Source organism: Branchiostoma belcheri, unplaced genomic scaffold, assembly GCF_001625305.1.
Source record: "Branchiostoma belcheri isolate BF01 breed outbred unplaced genomic scaffold, Haploidv18h27 scaffold184, whole genome shotgun sequence".
Taxonomy (NCBI): domain Eukaryota; kingdom Metazoa; phylum Chordata; class Leptocardii; order Amphioxiformes; family Branchiostomatidae; genus Branchiostoma; species Branchiostoma belcheri.
Genome location: NW_017803313.1, coordinates 129,538 through 155,977, shown reverse-complemented (window position 1 = coordinate 155,977; position 26,440 = coordinate 129,538). Strand labels below are relative to the sequence as shown.

At 39.5% G+C, this 26,440-nt stretch overlaps 1 protein-coding gene across 2 annotated transcripts in view; it reads left to right on the top strand.

Moving 5' to 3' along the window:
- LOC109467615 (hemicentin-1-like) overlaps positions 1 to 26,440 on the top strand; it is a 108,472-nt gene that overhangs the window by 8,055 nt on the left and 73,977 nt on the right. For both annotated transcript variants that reach the window (XM_019765631.1, XM_019765630.1), the window contains exons 3-14: positions 5,742 to 5,858; positions 7,218 to 7,340; positions 9,106 to 9,277; positions 10,003 to 10,227; positions 10,977 to 11,240; positions 12,205 to 12,349; positions 12,694 to 12,815; positions 18,299 to 18,410; positions 19,802 to 19,874; positions 23,701 to 23,791; positions 24,410 to 24,558; positions 24,992 to 25,115. In XM_019765631.1, the coding sequence (XP_019621190.1) occupies positions 5,742 to 5,858; positions 7,218 to 7,340; positions 9,106 to 9,277; positions 10,003 to 10,227; positions 10,977 to 11,240; positions 12,205 to 12,349; positions 12,694 to 12,815; positions 18,299 to 18,410; positions 19,802 to 19,874; positions 23,701 to 23,791; positions 24,410 to 24,558; positions 24,992 to 25,115 (1,717 nt within the window). The remainder of the gene's footprint in view (positions 1 to 5,741; positions 5,859 to 7,217; positions 7,341 to 9,105; positions 9,278 to 10,002; positions 10,228 to 10,976; positions 11,241 to 12,204; positions 12,350 to 12,693; positions 12,816 to 18,298; positions 18,411 to 19,801; positions 19,875 to 23,700; positions 23,792 to 24,409; positions 24,559 to 24,991; positions 25,116 to 26,440) is intronic.

The following is a 26,440-nucleotide window of genomic DNA, read 5'->3' as shown; positions in this document are numbered from 1 at the left end:
CTCTTCAAGTTGGAGATATCGTGGCGTTTGTATCGGCTGACATGCAAGTGTGAAGGGAATATTCATTTTATCGCAGGAAACATGGGCCCACACCGGGGTTGTTTCCACATTTCACATAGAGGTGACCAATCTGTATGCAAAATGAATTTCTTTGTCATTGAGACAACAGAAGGGTTCCGACTCGACCGGAGATGATAACCTATTTTGAATTTCTAAAAGCCATCTGGGGAGACCGATCTGTGGAGACAATGGGAGAGATTTAGCACGGAAGAGTTAAAGACAGCGACGGTATGGTCAGCATACCGACAGTGAACCAGATGTGCAAGGCATTTGTAACAGACACTAACATTATGAATTTTGTCAAAATTCTGTCTTCCTGTAACCCCTAACTTCTCTCTCTTGCCTCTCGCTGATTTCGTACCGACTTCTGAGTGCGGATCAGAGTGAGGTGAGTGCCTTGACTGTATGCTAGACTTTTATCTGTTATACTAGTAAGTATTCTCTAGTGAGTGCGACCCATACGACTGGTTATCGGACGGAAAGGAAATTCAGAGGTCATGAACAACAACTAGTGAGGCCAGCCCACCTTGGGGTTTCAACCGGCCACGAGCTCTTTGCAATGAACGCTCCAGAAGAGCCCCTCCATTCTCGGTTATAGTGTGCGTCGGCGCTCAGTGCGTATGGGAGGCCCTAGTCGGGCGGGTCATTTTCCACGGACTGGGAATGACTGTTATAGATACGGGAACAAGTAGGCTGTAGTCCGTGGACTGGACAGAACATGTTAGAAACACACTGACAGGAGAGTCCGAATCTCACTGGCAAAACTTAGAACACAGTAGGTTTATTTATTTTATTTATCTTAACAATGTATGGTTAGTCTCTTCAGCCCCGCAGGGCTGATTTCCAAGAGAGCCCATAATAAACAAACAAGAATATAATGCAAACAAGGATACAGAAAAGATAATATAACATAAATTAAATCAACATAAATTAAGCACAACAGTCGGTCGATGGTCTTTGGAGGGCCAGAGGTCAAATTCCGAGTAACTTAGGAAATGATACAAAAATAGTAGTAATAATTGAAAATAAGAATGATGAATCATATAAACAAATCAAACAAATCAATAAACATAGTTAAATCAAGGTTGTCGAGATCGTCATTGGGTAGTCAGGTGTCAGATGGGTTCAGATCTTAGTCTGTCTTTAAAGGCTTTAAGTGTGAGTGCTTGTTTTACGTTACATTTTAGTGAGTTGTATGTTACTGCTGCCCTGTACGCAAAGGTACGTTGTCCTGCTTTTGAAGTGTAGTTGGGTCTGTGCAGGAGATGTGATTGTCTAGTGTGGTAGTTGTGGATTTGATTATTATAATTGAACGTGTTCAGTAGATAGCTCGGGGCTAATCCATGGAGACATTTGTACACCATAACACAAACGTGGCGTGTTCTTCGTTCCTGCAGTTGACTCCATCCAAGTGCTTGGTGCAGTTCCCCCACATTCGATCTCGATTCACGTCTGAGAATGATTCGTGCAGCCCGGTTCTGTAGAATCTGTAGTCGTTGCTTGTTGGTTGTGCTACAGTTGTCCCAGACCACATCACAGTATTCAAGTAGCGGTGAAGCAAAGGTTTTGTACAACATATTGGCAATATTTGTGCAGAGATAAGGCCGCAGCCGTCTTAACAAACCAAGGCGCTGTGCCATCTTACTACATACAACATCCAAGTGGTTATTAAAACTTAGATTTGAGTCCAGTATGACACCCAGATACTTATAGGAAGTTACCCTGTCTAAAGCATTGTCATAAATCTTAATAATTAAGGTTATTTCAAAACAAACCCAAACTCGTTCGACGGGGATCTACGTCAGACCATGAGCGGATTGATGGAATAAAACTTTCCCATATATAGCGTCTACTGGTATCCTGGTTTACCCTTGCGCGGCTAAAGACAGAAAAGAACAGCATGTCCAGTCATGACTGACCCGACCTGGAAAGTACTAGTAGTGCGCGGTGGTTTGGACATGCTAGAGAAAACCGGTTTCTGAGATAGAGATGGCATTCATATCCTTCATAACAGAACACGGAGGATAGCAAAGGATGAGAGAACGAGATTAAAGATTTCACCCACGATGGGGTGGCTGATTCCGGCTTTAATAGGCTAGAGAGTAGAAATGCAGCTGCAGTGAGGGTTGGCCCAATGGCAAACCAGAGGAGGGGCAAACTCGTTCTAAAAATGATATGCTGTTTTCGCCCAGTTTACCGACCAGGAAGATTGGTCTCAGTCGATAAACGAATCGACGGTCGCGTCATCTTAGCCAAAAACATGGAGTGAGCGCAGTGTCCAGAATGATGCCCTCCAGGAATCGAGCACAGAGCCGCAACAGCCCATACAAACTGAGACCGGAGGGCTGTCTCTACCCGTTCCTTCCAACCCAAGAAGTCTGGATTCAGTCCAAAGGTTTTAAAGATATTTATAAAATTTGTGGCTTACTATATAGTACTCTACAAATGACAAGGATGACATGAACCATGGGCGTTTAGGTGCGATCCTGGCACCTTTTGTGAGTTCAGGACAGAGGGTGTACAAGTCTTTTTTCCCGCTCAAGGCGTCATGACAGGGGCTACTGATTTATTTGACGTGAACAGAGAAGACAAAACTCATGACCATGCCGACGTTATTTTCATGTGTTAGTACATCGTTGAGGGTAATCAATGCGGACCTTTCATGGTAAAAGCCAAATGGGGTACATTAGTGATTCAGTTTTCAGCTGCGAAATAGAGCGAAAATCCCGTCATTTGTTTTTTCGGTTTTACCCAAAATGGTTTCTGAGGTCAATTTGCAATTGTTTCACACCGAAGACATAAAACAATTCAGGGACACAATGGCGTTTACCAGGCGGCTACAGCGCAAAGACAACAAACACTTTACCGACACCATGTCATGCTGAGGTGCAAAGACAAGAGTTTGTTGATTTATGTTGTTGTTGTCTCTAGTAGTCCGCTCTCACTAGTCGGATGTTAGTCACATGGTTATGGCGAGGGGAGATGGCTACAGAAGGAAGGCAGCCCGCTAGTACCCGGGCGGGGACGGAGAATAACTCTGGGGCAAAGTTCTCAAGACAGAAGCCAAACCCCCGTGTGCGTGTGAACGACACATGGTATTTGAGCCAGACGCATGTTTCCCAGTCTCTTGGCTACTGGCTAGTGTACTACACTGGCAGGACATGTTGTGTACGTGAAATCGGGCCTGTCATCTGGTGACGAGGTTTTCCTGTTCGTCGGTAATGTTACATTGACGAAACAATGTCCCTGGGTGAACCTGATTACGTCTCACGATCCTTAGTTTTATATGAAAATTTTCCCACGTTCACTGGAGCTGACGGCAGACCAGAGATAATACGTGGGATTTACAGTTGAACTTAAGCGGTACATTGAAGTTCCCCTGAGCTGAAAGGTGTAAAACTTCGCACTTTCGTTCAATGTGGGGACACAAGGTGAGACGACACATTTTGCTGGGTTTTCCATCATAGAGTTTGTCAGGGATCTTTGAACAGGAGGCGAATCTGAGGCGGAATCGACTTTGAAGTCGAGCCTTCCACTCTAAAATCGTGGCATGACCGCCCCACATGCAAACTGCACCATTTGCGAAAATAAAAAATAAGAAGAGATTCCGACGCCGTTTTCTCTAATTTTGATAAATGAAAGAGATCTCCTAGTTGAGTCCGGTTTTCAGAGCGACTAGTCATAGAGATTACTTTTGGTCACAGGACAGAGTAACTGTGTGAGACTTTTCATTTGCATGCGGCACATGTGCATATGTACAACGCCACGCGTCACTGACGAAACCGACACATTGTACAGTCGGGCAAGAAAATTGTCCATGGACTAAGGATGTAGTCTTGTGTATCGTGTTAGAGGCTGACTTACCATCTGCACAGTTGAAGGCTGCCATGACGCTAATAAGCGGACAACCATCTGGCAGGCAAGGATGTCAGATTGTCAACGCATAGCAAGTGAAGGGACGTCCCACCTTGTCTTCGCCACGTTAAGTCTAACGACACCAAAAACCTGCAGACTAAGTGTTCCAGGAAATTGGTACATATTTGGCAAGAATGTCATGTGGTGAGACCTCGTTTACAACGTAGTACACATTCTATACAAGTAGACTCGACATCCGCGGCCTTTTATGCGTATAGTCGTCTTATACCATTATTTGTATCGATAAGGATTGTTGTTATCACATTGAGAGGACGAGAGAAGCTTACCTGTGAAGAACGCATGCATGTGTTTACACTGTGGGGTACATTGTACCTGCGATTGTTTACAAGGTTAATCAGCGAGAGGCGAGGGAGAGAACGAGGGGTAGGAAGACAGATGAAAAGAAGGAAAGAAAAAGATTCATTTAGAAGAGGAAATGTGAGTATTGGAAGGAAGGGTTCAAAGAAGGACATTTCGGGGCGCAAGATAGGGTAAAAGGGGTGAAGCCCGTCTTTACCACCCATATCTTAACCCGAACAGAGGGCAGAGTGACGCGGGATTTGGTACTATCCCAAGTCGCTATGCACTATGGGAGGGGTAAGACCCCCACACGTCACTCTGGGGTCGCGGAGCAGGGATGGGAAAGGTGACCCATGGAGCGAGCAAAGGGTTTGGACAAGAGGAGTTAAAAAAAAATACGCGCAGGTGCCGTGCAGCGCTATAGGTTTGACCAAAGGAAGTACGGAGTTTCCAATTAATGATTAACCGGAGGTGTCGACTTTGAAAAAAAAAAAACACTGTGCACTCATTTCACTCTGTTCAGGTGGAAATGAGTGCCTAGTTTCGTCAAGACACCTAACTTCAGTACGGTGTTTTTCCCGTCGCAGTATCACTAACGCCTGTACTGCGTCAGCCAACAAGGGAATGTTAGGACACACCACGGAAGAACACACCACAGGCAAGGGTCCAGTGTCTGAAGTGTCATGGCTTAGGCACTATGCTAAGCTCAGAAATAAGAACTAATGGATAGGATAGGGATTCTCTCCCCGTGTAGGCAATTTTCAATCGTTATATATTGCTATGATAAGTCTCATATTGCACCAAGCCTATGCTTAACGTCGCGTCGGTTAGGGCGCCAGATAACAGCGGCTCCAGATACAGTTTATTGTTATCCGGCCCCGTCGGGAAGCCAAACGCGTTTTCTTGACGCGTTATACGACATTTGAATTAATGCGATACCAGGTAAAATGGTGACATCCGCGCGTACCGCTTTGCTACTGTTCGGGCCTGGGCCTATAGCCCGTCTTTACCACCCATATCTTAACCCGAACAGAGGGCAGAGTGACGCGGGATTTGGTACTGTCACAGGGGTGATTTAGGAACAATCCATTTTGTGCGGGAGGGGGATAGGTCCACTTTTTGGTACGGGGGATGTGGTATTACTGGTAAAGCCATTTGCTGCATTTACTCCGGAGCAAATGTCGGTCTCTCTAGTATGATTCAGGTTTTTCTGTTGAATATCTCAGCTGGTATGGGCAGGCTTGCGTTTAAGCCCAAATCTCCTGGATACAATAAAATTCTTTAAGCAATATGGACACATAGTTTTGATGCAATTTTATATCGTTTAAATGACACAACATAAAGCAAAAATTTACAAAAGCTGTAGCCTGTAGATATTTTCTGGATGTAAGAGACCTCTGAACTTTCAGGTTGTGTTTAACATATTTGGTTCATTTTATACTGACTTACTTATTTTTATTCTCAAGAAAGCTCTAGAGATCAGCTTGCCCTCATCCTTCATCTACGTCTTCACTGATGCACGATCAAAAGATTACTACTTGAAGCCAGAAGCACTTAGACTTATTCAAGAAAAGCAGAGCCAGGTAAGAATGCTTTATTAATTACATTGTACTTCTAGTAGCAGAAAATGGATGATTATTAGTCGTAATAACTAAGATAACTAAGTAGGGATAACAGTTCAGCTGCTGGACGGGTCTGAACCGGAACAACATTCAAAAACTGAGTTTAAAAATCGAAACACGAAAACCAGATCAGGGGTTTTTCTGAACAGGGGAATAAGGGCCCCGTGCCCTCATGTAACAAGCCAGCGCCCTCATGTCAAATTTTAGATTGAAGCCTTAGTTGCTACTTCTTACATGTATATACAACATTTAAGTCTTTCTCAAAATGATCGTTTTTCATAAAAAATATAAACACCAGACCGCATAACAATGTATTCTAGCTTTACAAACTATGCTAGTATTGTTACTCTCAGAAAAATTCCAAAATCTTCTCACAAACATGAAAATTTAGCCCTACATGTAGCAAAAGTCTGAATGTTCATTGAGAATGTTCCCAAAGACCATTAGTGCTAGTAGCTGGGCCTCCTTCATTTGCATACTAGCATAGGAAACGTGACACCTGAGTTTGTAGCAGCTTGGATGAATGTGTTGCAATTTTGCTATGTAAAAGGTTTGATCTTGTGGCAAACCCAATGTTGTCATCTGGAGCTACAACTTAGTAAGTAACATTGGTCACTTTTTTTTTTTTAAAGTTGTATATTAGTACATCAAAGGGTAAGATGTACATACTGCTAATTGTATGTCGATTTTATTTTTGTAAATTTTAGAGTACATTTCTGTTGATTGTACACAAGTCTTCAGATAATCTGGCCATGGTCGGTAAAGAAAATAACCCTGAATCAAACTACTCTCGGGTCCCGTATAAACATACCTGGAATAAAAGTACACATGTATCCCCGGACAAACCTTCAATACCCAATATACCCCCTGGAACAAACGTACCCTCGGAAATTGAACCAATTACCACATTGACAACCATTTCTTACTGGTTACTGAGGTGTATACATGTACATGACACAACACACACACACACACACACACACACACACACACACACACAGACAGATGTTACTTTGGGCGTGAGGTCTTCAATGTCCAAAAAAACTAAATGCATCCAGGCAACCAAGCTTTCAGAACAACTTGCACACCATGTATTTCCAATGCTGTTAACTCCAAAATGAGAAAGTACCAGATGGATGTTCAGGCCAAAAAATGATGTAACAAGAAGTTACCAGTTCAGGACCTGAGATTACGCCATCAAAAGTGCCAGTTCAGTGCCTGTATTATGTGTGTTGGAACAAGTTCAGCTATTGACCAACATAGATGAGCTTTTATGATTAGCTGTAATGTTACATATACTGTACTGTACTGTACATGTAGGTGGTGTTTGTTCTGACTGGAGACTGTGGGAACCGGACCCATCCTGGCTACCGTGCCTTTGAAGATATCGCTGCCACAAGTTCTGGACAGGTGTTCCATCTGGAGAAAAAAGATGTCAACCAGGTAATTTTTCTTTCTCATGTTACATTTGTAATTTCAGTCTTGAGTAAGATGACCCATCAGAGGACCAAGGGAAGGTGGTGTACAAAAATGTGAAAAGGAACGAAACGAAGGAGGGAAAATAATTGTAAAGGAGCGAAATAGAATCAAATTTGAACTGTTGAAATGTAACTGTTACATTACAACTGATTACTCTGACTATCAAGTATTAGTAATTTATCACAGATTGGACACATTGCACTAAAACTGTTGTCCCTAGGGAAGACATAACACTGTGAAAGTGTGTAATAAAACTCACTTAAGGACACACTTATGTACATGTGAATATAAGAGACTCATGACTTTTAATGGATTAGGATTCAGTTTCATACTTGTGTTTTATTACACACTTTCAACAACAAATGCACAATAGCAACCATCCATTAATTGCACAGAACCGATGTTAGATAAAATATTTTAACTTTGGATAACAGAAATATTACTTAGATTAACATCTATTAAGTCCTAATTTAATAAATAATAATATACAAATTAGGACATACTTTGAGTTGAAGGTATGAGGTATATTTTGATTCATATTTTGTTTGTATGGGGCATTGCCCATCTATTTAGTGTTATACATTTGTATTATGTGTGACATATAACGGCAGTTAACCTTAATCCGACGCAACCTTAATCCGACACTTTTCAACACTCCTCTGTCTGTTAGGATCTAGCACTGATATGCAAAATCTTTTAATTGCTTTACAAACTCAATAAGGTATACAGCATACAAACTTGAAACAGTGAGCTCACGAAGTCAACATGTTGTGGAGACGAGGTCATGAAATTTTCAGCTTGTTTTTATACTGGTAGGCATGTCGTGGGAGGAAGCTTCCGGAAGGACAGTGGTCAAAACGTTGTCAATTTCTCCTTTACATCCTCATGCTACACATTCAACATCACAGTGAATAAAAAAATCAATTGGTAAAGTGTCTGTTGCTGACAAACCACTTGCCTAGAAGTGTCCTTCTTTTTAAGCACAGAGCGAGTTCGTTATGGCCATTCAGCGGCTGATCGAACAAAACCGCCATTTTGAATACGTTGTTGCTGTTGTTGAAGACAATACCACTACTCCATACATGGATGTGGCAAATGATCACAACATAGTGTATCACCAAAATTAGTGACGAATACATCGGAATAGTGCAGAAGAAAGGTTTCTGTCTGGTAACAATAATTATCGTAAAATTCTTCAATTATTCCTTTCTTGGAACTAAAATGCCCTGCCGTAACTGATCCGAACGTGGTCCCCTCTTTGAAAATTCAGTCCCAAGCCACCTGATCTGATGTAGCGCTGCCAGTGGTGCACTGGCCTACCGACTGTGACATTTGATGACGATTATAACTAGTATAAGTGTCTGTTCTTTAACAAAGGGATTGAGAAAAAGTGTTGTTGTGAATTTACATTGTGAAAATTACAGGCAAACAGCTACATTGTTGCATGGTGTTGGATGAAGGTTTCGCTTAGAACAGAATACAGTGAAATTGGGAGCGATGTTGAAGATGCAGTTTTCCCGCGATATCTCAATGGTTGGGAGAGTGACACACACGTAGGTATGAAGTTTAAAATACCCTGTCAGATGCACTAAATGATTAATGAAAATACTGAATGTCTGGTTGTGGATTTATCATTCAATCTTACCTGTGCATAAAAGTGTCGGATTAAGGTTCACTGCTGTTACATGTAAAATTGTCTTGCTTTAAAGTTTTCTTCAATATCTCACAGGTGTTAAACTTTGTGCGTGTATCCCTGCAAGCCCGCAAAGTCAACCTGGTAGCTCAGGACCATAACCAGGGTGGGATACACGAGTTGGTTCTCCCAGTTGACAACCAGTTACGTGAAATCACAGTTTCAGTGAGTGGTCAGAACCCAGCAATCACTGTAAAGGACCCCACAGGTAGATAAAGATTCTGAATACCACACAACATATGTTATTATTGATGTAATTGTAAAGTTGAATGAGGGTTACAGCACCACGTAACCATTTATTGTTTGGTGCAACTTTACCTTTGCTAAGAAAGTTATGTTTTTGCAGCTGTGTGTATGTATGTCTGTGTGTGTCTGTGTGTGTGTCTGTCAACAGCATAACTTGAGAAGGCTTAGATCTTGATATTTGATTAATTGTGTAAATTTTGACACAATTTGCATAATTAATGAGAGAACTCTATAATTCTTTGCAGGTAAATATACTGTAGACGTACTGGAATTTCATACTTGTGGCATTTGGAGGTCAAGTGAACATGAACATCATCAAACATAACTTGTTCCAATCAGGATCTCATTTGCAAAATGTGGAAATGCCAGAATAGCTTTCTTATAATTCGTGCAAACAATGATCTTATTTGCATAATCAGTTAGACAATGAAAGAATCATAAAGGTTAACATTATTTGGCAAAGGTATCAGGTCGGGGAACTTAAGTGAGTGCTGAATTAAATGCTTTTGTACATGTACATGTGCAATGGCATTTAATTCAGCACTCACTAGATAGAGATGATAATTTTGTGAAGACAGTGGACCTTGCATTTTCTGTAATGTGTGGGTTCTATGATGTGAAGAGGAAAGTAGCTTCTTTTTGTCTCGAAAGTTTAATGCAGATTTCATTTTTCAAATATTGATCCAGGTTTAGTCTTGTCTGAAGGCAATGGTTTGACTACTCTGTTACAACTTGAGTCTGTATTGGTGGTGAATGTGAAGGCCCCCATGCCTGGCCCATGGACGTTAAAAGCCAGCAGCACAGGGCTCCACACACTAAGGGTCACAGGTCTGAGTTCACTGGACTTCACTCATGGCTTCTCAAGAAAGCCAACAAGGAACATTACAGCAGCAGCATCAAGACCTATCTTGGGTAAGTAATTGGCAATTTTACCTGTATATAGCAAATTACTAACTGAAAATTTTCAGATAGACTTACAAATGTATATTGAATCCTTTAGTGCTGAAAGGAAAAGTCCAGTTAACGTTACATACCATAACGTTTGAAATAATTACTTTTGTCAGTTGGCCCATTGGGCAACCTTAGCCAAAAGCTAAGTTGCCCATCAATATTTCAGGTAGCCCCAGTTGAATGTTTAAATAAAAATCAATCATTAACTATTCTACTTAGTAACTTGACAACAAAGAATCAAAACTAATAACATTATATACATGTATGTAACGTTAAGTATATAAGGCATATATTTGTCCCCTCATGGAATATGCTTCTCCAATACGGAGTGGAGCTGGTGCAACTGCATTTAAGCTACATGACAGCATTCAGAAGAAAGCTGTATGTCAGATCCAAATTAGGGATCCGCAAATGGTTGGAATATATCATTTGGAACACAGGTGAAAAGTAGCCAGTCTAAGTACCTTTTACCGGCACGTCTTCCTGCAACCCTCAGAGGAACTCAGTGGAATTCTGTCGACCAAAGCATCTGGAATGCAAGTAACTCGCTCAACTACAAGTGGGCACTAAATAACTCACAAATGTAGGAGGTCTAGATCTCTGAACTCTTTTTATAACAAATTATATGGGAATTTCACTTCGTAATTGAATATGTGTTGATCATCAACATGTGTTATACAGTACTTACCTTTAGTCTCTTTGTACTACAGGTATTCCGACATACGTGGTTGTGAATGCAACAGGCTTGATACCTCCTGGAGTTATCAACAAACTAGAACTCATCAACTTACAAGGGCTGTCCTTGATAGAGGTGCCTGTATTTCGCCATCCAGAGCAGCATTACAGCTCTCTGTACAATGTCAGTGGTATCCTACCTCCAGAAGGCTTCTTTTACCTCCGTGTCTCTGGAGTTGATGTGGATAATTTCATTTTCCAGCGAATCACTCCCTCGGCCCTCAATGCAGAGATACCAGGTAGGTAATGATAATGATTCCACTACTGTTGATAATGCCCATCTCCCCCCAGCCATGGTACATGTAGATGGGGAGCTAGCTCCTGACAACTTTTGTACTTTGAAGTTTGATGTAATGGATGACCCCATAACTAAGATGTTTTTTTTTCTCCTTATGAAGTGCCTTTTTCAGTACATCCTTCAGTAATGTAGTCAATTCCGCGTCACTGTGTGGGTTTTTTTCTCCATGTTTGTAATACTTTTGAATTATTTAGAAGAAAAGAATACCCCAGTAACAAAAGTTCTAAATTTTTCAAAAATTTGAAAATGAAAATTTGAATATTTGAATTCATTTAGATGTTTCTGAAACATTTTGAAAGTAGATGCACAAAGATCTCTTTATTTAGAATAAACATGACCCATCAATGTGTTTCTTTCACTATTTTAAATATTAAGAAATATTTCAAACAGATAACCAAATGGTAGATGTGGGTAATTGCCCCCATAAAAGTAGATGCTAGTCCGACTCTTCTGTCTTCTTCTGTAAATTTTTAGATTTCACTGCTGGACACTGGTGCCTATTTTGCCTAATGCCTAGGCAGTCTACCCTGTGTGAATTACTTCTTTCCCATCCCACTGACCTATTTACAAAATGTTAGAAATAATTGTAAATAATGGTAAAAAATGGTAAGAGAGCTGTTAGAAATATTTAGAAACTATTGGAAATGTCATATTCCATATCAGGAATATTTCAACCGTTTTACAAAACCAGGGAATTATTTAGAATGTTGAAAAGATCTTCAAAATATTTCCAAATTATGAAAGTTCTTAAACAAATAATTACAAAGAATTCAAAACATTTCTAACTAATGATAATAACAACCCACACGGTGATGCCAAATTGACTATGTACCAGTGTACATGTACAAGCAAAGTTGAAGAGTAAGCCCATTTTTGAAACATCATCCAAAAATCCATTATTACAGCTGAACCAGTGGTCAGTATGGCAGAAAGACAACCTGGCTACTATGAGCAGACAGCAACTGTGGTGTGCAATGTGCAGAGTGTCGTGCCTTTTACTGTTCAGTGGAGTAAAGATGGAAAAAGGCTTGGCTCAGATTTATACTTCAGGTAGGTTGCAAGGAATGGAAATCAAATGATTAACTTGAATGTCTTACACTAATCCATGGCACAATCATAAGTTTTAAAGCATGCATCTGATGTGGTCACCAGCTTGTTTGAAATAATGAGAAGACTAAAGGAATTGTAGTTCCATAAGAACTATGTTACAATTGTTTTGCATTAGGTACTAGATGTATACTCAATAGTACAAAGTGTACCGGTAAATTGAAATATGGTCTTAAACATTTATTTGTAAAATGATATTTGAAAATATACAACTTAGCATTCAGTATTCTTGTTCTCAAGTTACAAGTTGTACCTATATGATCAAAATGTCACTGAATGTGTTTTAGGGAGTCTACCAATGTGACATGGGAGATACTTGATGTGTCCATTGCAGCTGAAGGCATGTATGAATGCAAAGCTTTCAGTATTGCTGGAGTGGACAAAGCCAGGACTTTCTTGGATGTGAGAGGTGAGAAAAAGGTTATGTTATATCCAAGTCCAGAACAGTCACATGTACTTCTGTTGCTTTCAGTTCTTACATGTATGTGTGGATCACACTAGGATGTCAATAATGTAATGGACTTTACCTTGGGGCTAGAATTTTCAGGTTGCATCAATTCTTTAGAAGCTTTGAAGAGTCCAAGGCTAGAGAAAAATGGTTTTGTATGTACTGAGTTCCTGAACATTTAGAAGTCATAGATTATGTTTAACTTGAGACAGATAAACCATTTTTCAAACCGAGAAAGACCATAATACTGGGTAACTGTGGACTATTTTAGTTTTCCTTTAGATTGAACGATTCTTTCGTTATCATCCTGGACACACCTACCCGAACTTCACTACGGTCCGTGTCTATATGTACGGCGCTGTATGTAGTTCCTGAACATTTAGAAGTCATAGATTATGTTTAACTCGAGACAGATAAAACCTTTTTCAAACCAAGATACACCATAATACTGGGTAACTGTGGACTATTTTAGTTTTCCTTTAGATTGAACGATTCTTTCGTTATCATATATGTAGCCTGGAACCCACAATTTCTCAATCAACAACCTACCCGAAGTTTACTACGGTCCGTGTCTATATGTACGGCGCTGTATGTACTGAGTTCCTGAACATTTAGAACTCATAGAATATGTTTAACTCGAGACAGATAAAACCTTTATCTTTTTCAAACCGAGATACACCATAATACTGGGTAACTGTGGACTATTTTAGTTTTCCTTAAGGTCCTTTAAATTAAACAATTCTTTCGTTATCAGCCTGGAAGCCATAATTTCTCAGTCAACAACCTACCCGAAGTTTACTACGGTCCGTGTCTATATGTACGGCGCTGTATGTACTGAGTTCCTGTACATTTAGAACTCATAGAATATGTTTAACTCGAGACAGATAAAACCTTTTTCAAACTGAGAAAGACCATAATACTGGGTAACTGTGGACTATTTTAGTTTTCCTTTAGATTGAACGATTCTTTCGTTATCAGCCTGGAACCCATAATTTCTCAGTCAACAACCTACCCGAAGTTTACTACGGTCCGTGTCTATATGCAGGAGGCTGTATGTACTGAGTTCCTGAACATTTAGAAGTCATAGATTATGTTTAACTCGAGACAGATAAAACCTTTTTCAAACCGAGAAAGACCATAATACTGGGTAACTGTGGACTATTTTAGTTTTCCTTTAGATTGAATGATTCTTTCGTTATCAGCCTGGACACACCTACCCAAACTTCACTACGGTCCGTGTCTATATGTACGGCGCTGTATGTACTGAGTTCCTGAACATTTAGAAGTCATAGATTATGTTTAACTCGAGACAGATAAAACCTTTTTCAAACCGAGATACACCATAATACTGGGTAACTGTGGACTATTTTAGTTTTCCTTTAGATTGAACGATTCTTCGTTATCAGCCAGGAACCCATAATTTCTCAGTCCACAACCTACCCGAAGTTTACTACGGTCCGTGTCAATACGTACGGAGCTGTTTGTACTGTAGACTATTTCTGCTTGTTTATATACGTCGCTTTCCGAAAACATGCGGTTTCTTTAATTCTTCTATAAATTAAAGCTTTCCGCCAACTTTCCCCCTTCCTTGTATAATTTGTTAATCTACTTTAATTTTTTGCCGCTCCAAAGTTTTCTTCTTTATAAATGCCGAATATTCTTTATAGCAAGAGTTCAACGGTTAAAAAATCATGAATGCACAGGCATTACTAGTATTTCTAGTGTCTTTAGCCTATTTGTTGTGATCAGACAACGAGGTTCCATTTTGTTTTCCAAATGTAAATTTATTCATTACCAACCCGTGAACAAGCCCGTACGCCATTCATACGACAAGACCGTTTGGGGAATCTCCGCCCTGTTTGCCAGGAGGAGGTCATGTGACAGGGCTTTACCCAATGATAGACAAGAGTGGGTTTTTCAAATCTACTGAATATACCAGTAGTCATTTTGCTGTGCGTCTACTCAATGGAGACTTGGACTCGTTTGAACCCGCAAGTTGTGGCCGAGACATTGCTTTTATCACCAGAAGTGGCCACGACGGAACTAAGACAAATCTACCATTCTGTACAAGTCTGTGGAATGGCATAGATTGAAGATATTGAACATGTCATGTCGCAGAAGGGGAAGACCACGGCCGTATTGTATCGTCCTAACCGGGAGAAGCACAGATTTAGAAGTTGAGCAAGAGCGCGACCTGACCAGCACGGGAACAAGTCATCGGATTATTCCTCTTGCAGTGACCACATCGATATCACATGGAATAGTGGGCAAATGGACACTGGAATTGGAATAGTGCACTCGGATACAACAAAGAAAAGCCTGACCTAGTAGTAGTAGCCAGTCTGGATGGGGCCTCCAGCCAGTTCCCGTCGGCGGAACATGGCAGTATGCCCGCCGATCTACGTGAGCGCTACGGGGGAGTTAAGCACCCCGAAGGAAGTTTGCCGCTCGGGCAGCAACTCCCCTGACGGCCTAGCCTGGATGCAAGACCCATGGCATACTAGGTGTGCACACAAAAAATAACTTTGGGTCTAGGGTGCTTTGACTTTGGCATCCAGGCTACCGACGGCCCGATCCAGCCAATCTACCACGGCAGGAAAGGCTAGCCCTGGCACAGAAATTTACTGTTCATTAATGGCAAATAAACGCACAGATAAAGCAAAATAAACGTCAATACTACACACACGTTAAGGGTACTTTACGACACCTTTAAGCGTACTGCAAAACCCGAAAACCATGACGGAAAGAAGTTTAAAAGATCTGTAACGGTTATGAATATTGTAATTAGAGTAATATGTAAATGACCATGTGGAAAGACTTGTATTAGAGAGCTATGCATATGTTTGCGCGTTAGGTAGGCACTGATTGGTTGGTGAGAGCAACCAATCAGGTTAGGGACTATTGTGAACAGAGTTGAGCTTGGGAAAGACAATCGCTGTGTAAGTCAGTTCGAGACCTGGACCCGAGGTATGTGTACATGTTTAGTTTTAGCTCTGTAGATAAGTAGATTGTATAACTGTAGCACCTCATCTGTACAACTCTAGACCATTGGTAACTAGTGCTAAACTCCCTTGTAACCATTAGACCACATCTACCTGTATTAGAGTTAACATACGGATCAATAAACCCGGCTCAGCAGAAGTAATCGAACTGTTTGGATCTCTCTCTATACTAAGATATATAGACGCTAAGATACCAAACTACCACTAGACCGAAATATTACAGATCTCCAATAGGCTACGGAAAGGCCACAATAAACGCATGCTTTCCGTGCACGTTCCGTCCTAAAATGCATGACGTAAAGAAATTATAAAGGCATCCAAAAGAGTATGGAAAGGTCAGAATAAACGCATGCTTTCCGTGAAGAGTTCACGGTAAAGGACACAGAGAGTGCTTAACTACGCCTTTAAGCCTTTGCAAGTCGCGGAAAGGCGCCGTGAAAGTGGGAAAATAAATGCCCTTTCCAAACTTCCGGAAAGTCCACGTTAAGGCAATCTTTACGCTCGCGTTAAGGGGTCGTAAAGGTGTGGAAAGTGGGAAGAAACGCGGCCTTTACGCTTTGTTTAAGCGTGCTTAAATATCACTTTTCGTGCCGTGATGAATGTATCTGCAATACATTTACTTGTATCTGTAATACATCCACTGCACACTTTCATGCTACATTTACTTGACAATGTGTACCTCTTGGATGGAAATTAATGATATCGTGGTAGGATTGGTCAGTTGGAACAATTGTGGATAATTACTTTGGAGGAATTGACCCGTGACCTCTACATCCACTGCACACAGACAACTTTGAGCACCTCGCCAGGGCAAACACCTTGCTAATGACCAGCTCCCCAGTCCCTGTACATCGGTTATCTGCTACTGCAACATGTGAGAGTTTCAGCCCCATCAGTGCCAGGACAAACCTTGCAGATTCAATAGGGATGCACCTGTCCCCCTAGGGAACAGAATACTTCGCCACCAAAATAACAGCCCCCACCACAATTCCCCCCAACAAGGCCAATTCCCACATGGGCCCCATTCATGAGACACCCTAGATCTTGGTTCCAAACCCATAGCACACTGGACACAACGTATCTCACTCTGATACTTTGTGTCCAGTGTGCTATGGGTTTGGAACCCAGGCTAGTTTTTACGTAGCTACAATCATAAATGTACATGGGCACACATGTAACTACATGTACATAATATAATTATTCCAACTAGATTTAAATTCAATTTTGAACAGGGATGATCATATAAATACTGTATTTGGTGTGGAAATGTTTTTGTATATTATTAAATAGGGGAGTTGCTATTTCTTTCGAATTCAACTTCGGACTCGATTTTGTGTGTGTGGAAGTGTTTTTAACTTGACCAGTTGTCAAGAATTCATTCTTCAAGAGGGGAGGAATTATTTTATTAGGCTGTGTGTGTGGGAGGGGGACAGGTCCATTTTTTGCCATGTGGTGAAGCCATTTGCTGCATTTCCTCCCGAGCAAATGTTGGCCTTTCGAGTTTAAAAGCTAGTTTTCACCAGTCCCCATGACCACGACACGTGACCATACTACTTCACCTTCTGTTTCTTTTTTTTTTTTTTATAATTTAATTTCACCACAAAACAAGGCTCATAATTAAGAGCCACTCAAGTGTTTTGGGTTACTGTACTAAACAGTGAGGACAGTTGACCCTTGACTTTACTGTGGTTAGGTTTTTGTATAGACCTATGCTTTATTTGACTCTTCATCATTCAAGATGTGGTCTCTGTATGTGATCCCAGGAATCTTCCAGATGGCATCTCATCTCCTTGGTCTGTATTATGTCTCAAGTTTGCTGTTAGAGTCCAGGATTCACAAGCATTTGAGAATATGGCTGTGGCGAGGGAGCACATCTGAGCTTGCAGCTGAGCATGATGCTCTTGTCTTCCCAGAGACCTTAAGCCTTGTTAGTCTTGAAGTTGTGATGCTTCATCTGTCACTACTACCCCTAAGAAAGTTTTACTACAAAATAAGTTTATAGTTGTATCCAGAGAACTTTCTCCAAGCCAAGAAAGGGACAGCTTCTGTAGATATACTCAGCTTTATAATTACAAGGCTTCCCAAGTTACCCCCCCCCCCGAAAATGCTTGTCCACGCAACACAGCTGGTTGTTTTCAAGTTGAAATATCTGCCACAGTTAGTATCAGCAAGACTGTCTGACTGCCCTTACAGCTGAGGAGTTACAGTATTGGACTGAGTGATGTATCCACAGGATCAAAATGAAAATATAAATGAATAGAATAAGTGAAAACAATCCATAATACGGACATAAATGATGCGCCAATTTTGTCTGATTGGTAACGTTTACATGTAACTTAACAATGAATAAAGGTAAAAACTAACATTACTGGTTGTTGAGAGAAAATTATGTACATGTACACATGTATGTTTTGAGTCTAACTCTAAACCTCTGTTCCTCAGAACCACCACCAATCATTGTAAGAGCCATTGGAGGCAGTGCACCACCAGGAGGAAATACTGTACTCTCATGCATTGTAACTAGTGAGACTCCTTTTAATTTGACATGGAAAAGGTATGTGACTATTTAACATCTCTGGTCCTAATTACCTTCACCAAGAAGGGTATGTTTTCAGAGGCGTTCGTGTATGTCTGTGTGTGTGTGTGTGTGTTTCTGTAAACACGATAACTTGAGAAGGCTAAGATGGATTGACTTTACATTTGGTAGGTGGGTAGGTCTTGATAAGACCTAAGAATGAGTAGATTTTGGGCCCCCTTAGCGGCTTGCTCCAGAACTTCAGGGGCGTTTGTTTAATAAATAATAATAATTCAAACAAGGATAAATCAAGAACCAGTTGACAATCTCATGATTTTTGGTATGTACTGTAGGTAGCTTAAGTGATGCTTGACATAATCATGTGACCATTATGCAAATATGGATGTAATTTGCATAATTTATGAGAAAATCAGTTGCATTACATGATAGGACTATTCAAGCTTGTGGCATATGTAACGAGATGAGAGAAACACAGGCAGATATTGATTATGTTAATTAGGACCTAATTTACATAATTATTGAGAAGATGTAATTCAGCAATGGTTACTGCCTGGAATTAAGTTAAATGAAGGTGAACATCATTGATTATAATTTACAAAGTATTCTAATAAGGACCTCATTTGCATAATTTAGGAGGAAATGCTAGAATGGCATTCTTTGTTAAGGTACGACTGTCTTTTCGTGGAGAATACATGTATGATCAACTGATATAATTCATGGGAATGAGGATCCTATTTTGCATAATTGGGGATTAATCTATAATTTGTCAGTCATAAGGATTAACATCATTTGGCGAAGTTATGATGTCGTGGAACTCTAGTTATTGCCATATTTTCCAAATTTTGACTTGTTATGGCAATAGATTGTAAACAAACCGCAACTTAACAATTTGTTAGTCATAGCATAGTTGCACTATACATCTACTATTATGTGCAATATATCTTTTGTTTGTTGATGATCGCTGTACTTTGAGATGAGGCTTGACATCGACCATGTCAATCTTGTGCCCATGTATATTTGCCAAATACAGGTGCCCTACATGTAATTATCACCATGATTATCATAATGATGATTTATCACCATAGATAAAAAATTGTCAAATGATAGCCTTTTAGGACATGGCAATAATTAGTTAATTAATCCTGGCCTGAGCACGTAGGCAGGTAGGATCATGGATGTTTCATGTATTTCAAGTCAGCAATTGCTGTTAATTATCAAAATATACACGTACACTAAAAGTCACCTAGTTACATTAATTGCATTTTTAGTAAAATGATTTCTAACAAATATACAACTATTACCATCCTCAATCATCTGACTTTCTAATATACAGGTATGCGTGTTTCAAGATAATAACATGACAAAGTTGAACAAATGTGATAATTTTTGTTGATAACATTTTTTTTCAGGGATGGAAAGCAGCTGCAGTTCTTACTATTGCCTCATATGGAACAGCTGGCCAATGGGTCATTGAAGATTCAGGTGTGTATTGGAAGAAACAGGAACATGTTAAATGACATGCATGTGTGAAACATGGAACCTACATGTAATTTGCATATACAGAACGTATCATGTAAGGCTGCATTCACGTATATTACGGGGGGGTGGCCCTAAATTCTTTTCACACACTTGAACTCACGGCCCTCTATCGCTAGTTGTCAGAGTTTTGATGAATGAATTTTTAAAATGTTTGTCTAAGAGAAAATACTTGAATAAGAAGTGCACCTATATTGTTCATGAGCCCTTCACCCTCCAGGTTACAAGCAGTAAACACTTCGTGAATGTACCTTCATGAATGGCCGACGCTAGACATTGTGTCCTAACTTCGCACGTTTTTGTAGTACTTCTGGTCTCACACCAGGAGGGTTGTATCAAACTTAATCAGTGTTTCGACTGAAAACCTGGCTTACACAATCAACACGACCTCATGGGAATCATGGGAAATGCAGACAGTGGTGTTGATGTTGTTTTTCTTGGGTCGGTGACTGAAATTTCTACTGTTTTGTAAAGATTTATGTTGTGTGACGGCTTGGCAAAGGTAGTAGTTTTCTGGGCACGAGCACTGCTACCAAGTGACGCTCTTCTCAGCGCCATATTGGTGAAATTCATGAATGTTTTTCAACAAAATAATAAATAACTATATAGAACTATACTTTGCATGAAAATAACACCTGTATGCATTGACTATGACTGTTTGCCTTTTTGATTAGCAAAGTCATTGGCAACAAACACGGCATACTTTGCATCAGTAAAAAATCCGACTTATGGCACGTCCGGACTTCGCGCACCCCCCATTAAGGTCATATGCCATCTAGGGCGTGCATCAGCCCGATGCAGCTCTCTGTAGAATTGACAAATATTTTATAATCAACCCACTATTTTCCTTTAAAACTTTTTGCTTCATAGTCATTGTGTTTTTGCTCCGTTGAAGGATATTGGCCTGGAACCGGTTAAGCGCACACAGATAACTTTATGATTTAGTAATTGCGTCTTGTACATTGAGCTAGAGAGACCGTCAACAAAAACAAATCAAACAAGAGTTCCACGATCTCATACCTCGCCAAATGATGTTAACCCTTGCGGTTGAAGAATTATACAATTTTAATAATTGATTTTACAAATAAGATCCTCATTTGCATGGGTTATATCAGTTGATCATATTCTACCACCCAATGACAGTCTTATCTTAACAAAAAGGCTATTATAGCACTTCTCATAATTATGCAAATGAGGTCATGATTTGAATAAATTATGTTTATTGATGTTTGCCTTCACTTAACTTCCAAATGTGGCAAGTATGAAATTCCCAGCAGTTACAACTATAAAATTATAAAGATTTTCCATTAATTATGCAAATTAGGTCTTCATTTACATAATCTATATCCTCAGATTTTTTTTCATTCTCAATTACATTTAACAAGTGTTTCATAGTCCTATTATCGAACAATGCAGAGTTTTAGAATTTCCTCATTAATTATGCAAATTAGCTCCTGATTTGCATAATTATCATTTGATTATGTCAAGCATCACTTCAGCTACCTACATACCAAAAATCATGACAATCCGTCACCCGGTTCCTTAGTTATCATCCTTCGAAAAATTTTCAACAAATGCTCCTGCAGTTTCCAGAACAAGCCGCTAGGGGGCCCAAACTTATGTCACTTCTTCCCTACTCCAAGAGCTATCTACCAACCAAAATTCGTGACCCTAGCATGTACAGATCGCGAGATATCAAAACCGGAAGTTCTGCTGCAGTATCAACAGAAGCCGCCAGGGGACCCAAAATCTAATCATTTCTAGCTCTCATGAAGACCTACTCACCTACCAAGTTTCATGACAATGCATACTAAGCTTCTTGAGTTATGCTGTTCACAGACAGACAGACAGACAGACGGACAAACGCTACTGAAAACATAACCTTCTTGGCGAAGGTAACAAACAGATCAACCATGAAAACGATTTATTAGGCACGTGTAATGTTCTGTGATTGATTATTTTGAAGCAAGACACCGGCTATCTGTCCAACAGACACCTCAACCAGCCATACATGTACAGCCGCGGCACTCAAATTGAAGTGGTCGTCGCTCCACACTTTTCTTCTTATCCAGAAACTATGTCGTTGTAGGACTTGAGACGATGTAAGCCTTGAACTAATCTGTGTGTCGTTTCCAGAACAAAATACACATAAAGAGACAAACCGATGGACTTTGTTGGCAAAACATTGCCGACTTCGGGATGTACCTCAACTTGGCAGCGCACGGGGGGCAAGGGTGATGACGTGACGTGAAGTGAAGGGTCCCATGAATATGCTCTATAGTTTTGAAATGTTGTGTCGTCATATGCAACAGACAAAATTCTTAATATGTTAACATGACCAATCACCCAACAGAAACTGTGATAAATTTTTTTGCAACTGAAAAACAACAACACCTGTACATATCTGACAACATGTTGCATCTTTGGTGTCAACTGCTGTCAAAGTGTGACTTATTGCCAGAGACTGTGATATCTCTGGTTTGGTTAACCAGTACTGTTGCAAACATTTTTGAGGTGGGAGATGATCTCAGATGGTACATTAGTTGGATTAGGGCTTGCTTGAGTCTATATATAATATATATAGTAATATATATATATATATATATATATATATATATATATATATATATATATATATATATATACATGTATATATATATGACATGTTTATCCTCCTGTAACACGGAAGGTACATGTAACTGTTACCTTTATTTGAAGGGCTTCAGTGGTTAAGTTGTTATGATCAGAACTTTATTGACTTGACTTACCCTAGGCTCTCCTACTGTATAACTTTCAGGGTTGTATCAGTTGATACATACATGTCACTGTTTCTCCATATCTTGCAGTCTTGACAATGTGAAAATATAGGCATGTACAGTATATAAGAATTTTAGTGTAATTACGCAATGTACCTTCGCCAAGAAGGTTATGTTTTCAGTAGCGTTTGTCTGTTTGTTTGTGAACAGCATAACTCAAGAACCTTAGTATGCATTGTCATGAAACTTGGTAGGTGAGTAGGTCTTGATGAGACCTAGAAATGATTAGATTTTGGGCCCCCTGGTGGCTTTTGTTGGTACTGCAGCAGAACTTCCGGTTTTGATATCTCGCGATCTGGACATGCTAGGGTCACGAATTTTGGTTGGTAGATAGCTCTTGAGGTAGGGAAGAAGTGACGTGAGTTTGGGTCCCCTAGCGGCTTGTTCTGGAACTGCAGGAGCATTTGTTGAAAAATTTTCGAAGTACGATAACTCAAGAACCGGTTGGCGGATTGTCGTGATTTTTGGTATGTAGGTAGCTGAAGTGATGCTTGACAAAATCAAATGACAATTATGCAAATCAGTAGCTAATTTGCATAATTTGAAATGTTTATAATTTCATAGTTGTAACTGCTGGGAATTTCATACTTGCCACATTTGGAAGTTAAGTGAAGGCAAACATCAATAAACATAATTTATTCAAATCATGACCTCATTTACATAATTCATGAGAAAGTGCTATTATAGCCTTTTTGTTAAGATAAGACCGTCATTGGGTAGAGAATATGATCAACTGATATAACCCATGAAAATGAGGCTCTTATTTGCAAAATCAATTATTAAAATTGTATAATTCTTCAACCGCTAGGGTTAACATCATTTGGCGAAGATATGAGGTCGTGGAACTCTTGTCAAGTATGATTTTGTTTTAGATTTGGAAATACTAAGTAAGACATTGGGCAAATCTATCTTAATATTCAGCCCTTCATTTCAATGAAACTACTTAATTTATCCAGGTCCAGGGCACAGCAGATGAAGGAGAATATGAGTGTATTGCAGCTAATGAAGGAGGCCATGTGTCAGGAATGGTGTATCTAGCTGTACAAAGTAAGCTGAGTCAATCTTAATGGCTGTATACAAAATTACTACAGGTACTGTATATTAACATTTACATGTATGCCAATACCTTATACAATAGTTAGGGAAAAGGTTAAAAGAAGAAATTTGCAGACCTAGGTCTTGATAGGAACAACAAAAGGGTCATTTCTTTTCATTTTAGAACGAATCCCATGCAATTCTGTACTATATGTTATAGTTTTATATAAGTGCAGAATTCCTGTAGTACATGTAATATTACTAATAACAAGAATTCGGAGATCTCATGCCTACATGAAAATATTTAGAGCCATTGTATTTTTTTTAGATGTTGCATACTCTATTCTATATGTTTTTTTAAACTCAAATTACTTACTATAGGTTTTTTTATGTGAAAGTCCCATCTTTAGCAAGTTTTTTTTCCAATATTTTATCATCAATCATGCAAATAACCCCTATATCAACACAATATATACTTAGTGATATTAACCTTTTACTAACTTACACAAGTCAATGATGACATGCCCATCATTTCCCAATAAGGAATCATGTGACTGCCTTGAACAGTTTTATACTCCTCTTATCCTACATTTAGCTGGAGCTCAAAGATAACTTTGTTTATATTTGTAGCGCCACCTGTGATAACAATTACTGAGGATGTGAGCACCTTCGTTGCAAAGGACAATGTCACAATTGTATGTACGGCCAAGGGTTACCCCAAACCAGGCATCATGTGGCTGCATAATGGACAACTACTTCTTCCAAGTGCTCACTATCAGGTAAGGTATGACTTTGGAATACATGTATGTACACTAAGATTAAACTGGTTCCCACTTTTGACCAGACCAAAAAAAGTGGTTTTGAAAAAGCTGGCATTTTGCCCAGGTTCACCATTCTCCAGTTACTAAAGTAAAATTCACGAACGTAATGTAACGGTAAAATTAGTTTGTTCCCAGCAATTGCCTTTGATAAACAAAAATGTTGAAGTTAACAAAATAACAAAATAAAACAAAATAAAACTCAACATGTACACAGCAGCACATTTCTGATATCCCAGACTCACACATGATGAAGGTTTGAAGTCATCGCTCACCTCTTGTTTAAATTGTTCTTTTGCAATGCTGCTCAGTGTGTGTGTGTGTGTGTCTGTGTGTATATGTGTGTGTGTGTGTGTATACATGTACTTAATATGTGATGTTTCCTTTCTTTTAGATTTCTCCTGATGGAAGTGGGCTTACGGTAATAAATGCAAGGGTTGAAGATGCTGGGAACTACACCTGTCTTGCAACAAACAGTGCAGGAAGCCAGCGAGGAATTGTCAATCTTCAATACCATGGTATGGTACAGCCTTGAAAGATTATAAATGTGTCTGAAGCCCTATTTTTTGTGAAATCATTCTCTCTTGAATGAATGAATTGTGTGTACTCAGAAGTAAACTGACATGGTCGCTTATTTGTGAACTACACATTACACACACACACAGAGGGAAAAATAACAATGCTCTAAAAATTGGGAGGGAGGGAGGATACCCTAGCTTCACACTAAATTTTTAACTGATTTTATTATGCAAAAGTATACTGTATTTGTTGCCACTGACTTTGGTAATTAAAAGGTAATAAACATAGTTAATGCATACAGCTGTTATTTGCAATAGTTCTACATACATTGTATTTATTCATCTGCCATTTATATGGTGCATACTCAACGACTCATCACGGGTCATCTCTTTGTAGCGATGGCTCGTGCCCAGAAAAATAATACCTTTGCCAATCATGACATTGTGACACAACTGGCACATACAGAATAACATAAGGCTTTACAAACAGTAAAAAATTGGGTCTATGAGTGTTAAGTAGAAAACCGAATTGAGTAAAGCATTGTCAAAACAACTGTTGTCTGCATGTCCCATGATTTCCAGAGGACAGCGCTCATTGCGTTAGCCAAATTTTCGGTGGCAACATGTCCGGATTGTGTTCAATACAACCCTCCTCACGTGAAACAAGATGTACATGTATATGTACACAGAATTGCTATTTTATCATCAAAGGAAAGCTAAAATATCATAAAATTTAATTGTTATTTCTGCTTACTTCACTTCATCACCAACTTCCGAAGAAAGCAAAACTACAAATGCGTGTGAAGTTAGGATACACTGTCTAGTACATGTATAGCACATTTACATTCACAAAAATGTCTCACAGCATTTGCCGCTTGTAATGTGGAGTGTGATGGGTGGCCAATGAACAGTGTGAATGCATTCCTGAATGTCTCTGCCTCATGTTTCTTTGATATATCAAACAGTCTTTAAGAGTTAGATACACATGATCCATACAGCATCCCAAGATTCCAACCACTTATTTATTTCTGTCAAATTGTGGATCAACATTTTGTACAGTAGTAACGGTTACATGTAGCCTCCCACAGCGTCGAAGTCCTCATATTTGGTTAAATCTTCAAGTACTGGAGAAAGATAAAGAATGATCAGATTATGACAGTATTTGTTTGAAAAAAACATTCAAGATGTGTGAGTTGGATAACTAGAAATTTTGGACATTATTGATGTGCATTTTCTTTCTTTCATATACATGATTGACCTCTGGCCTCCAAACTATATTACAATATTATAATAGTTATGTGCCAAATGTTATGTATTGATGTAAG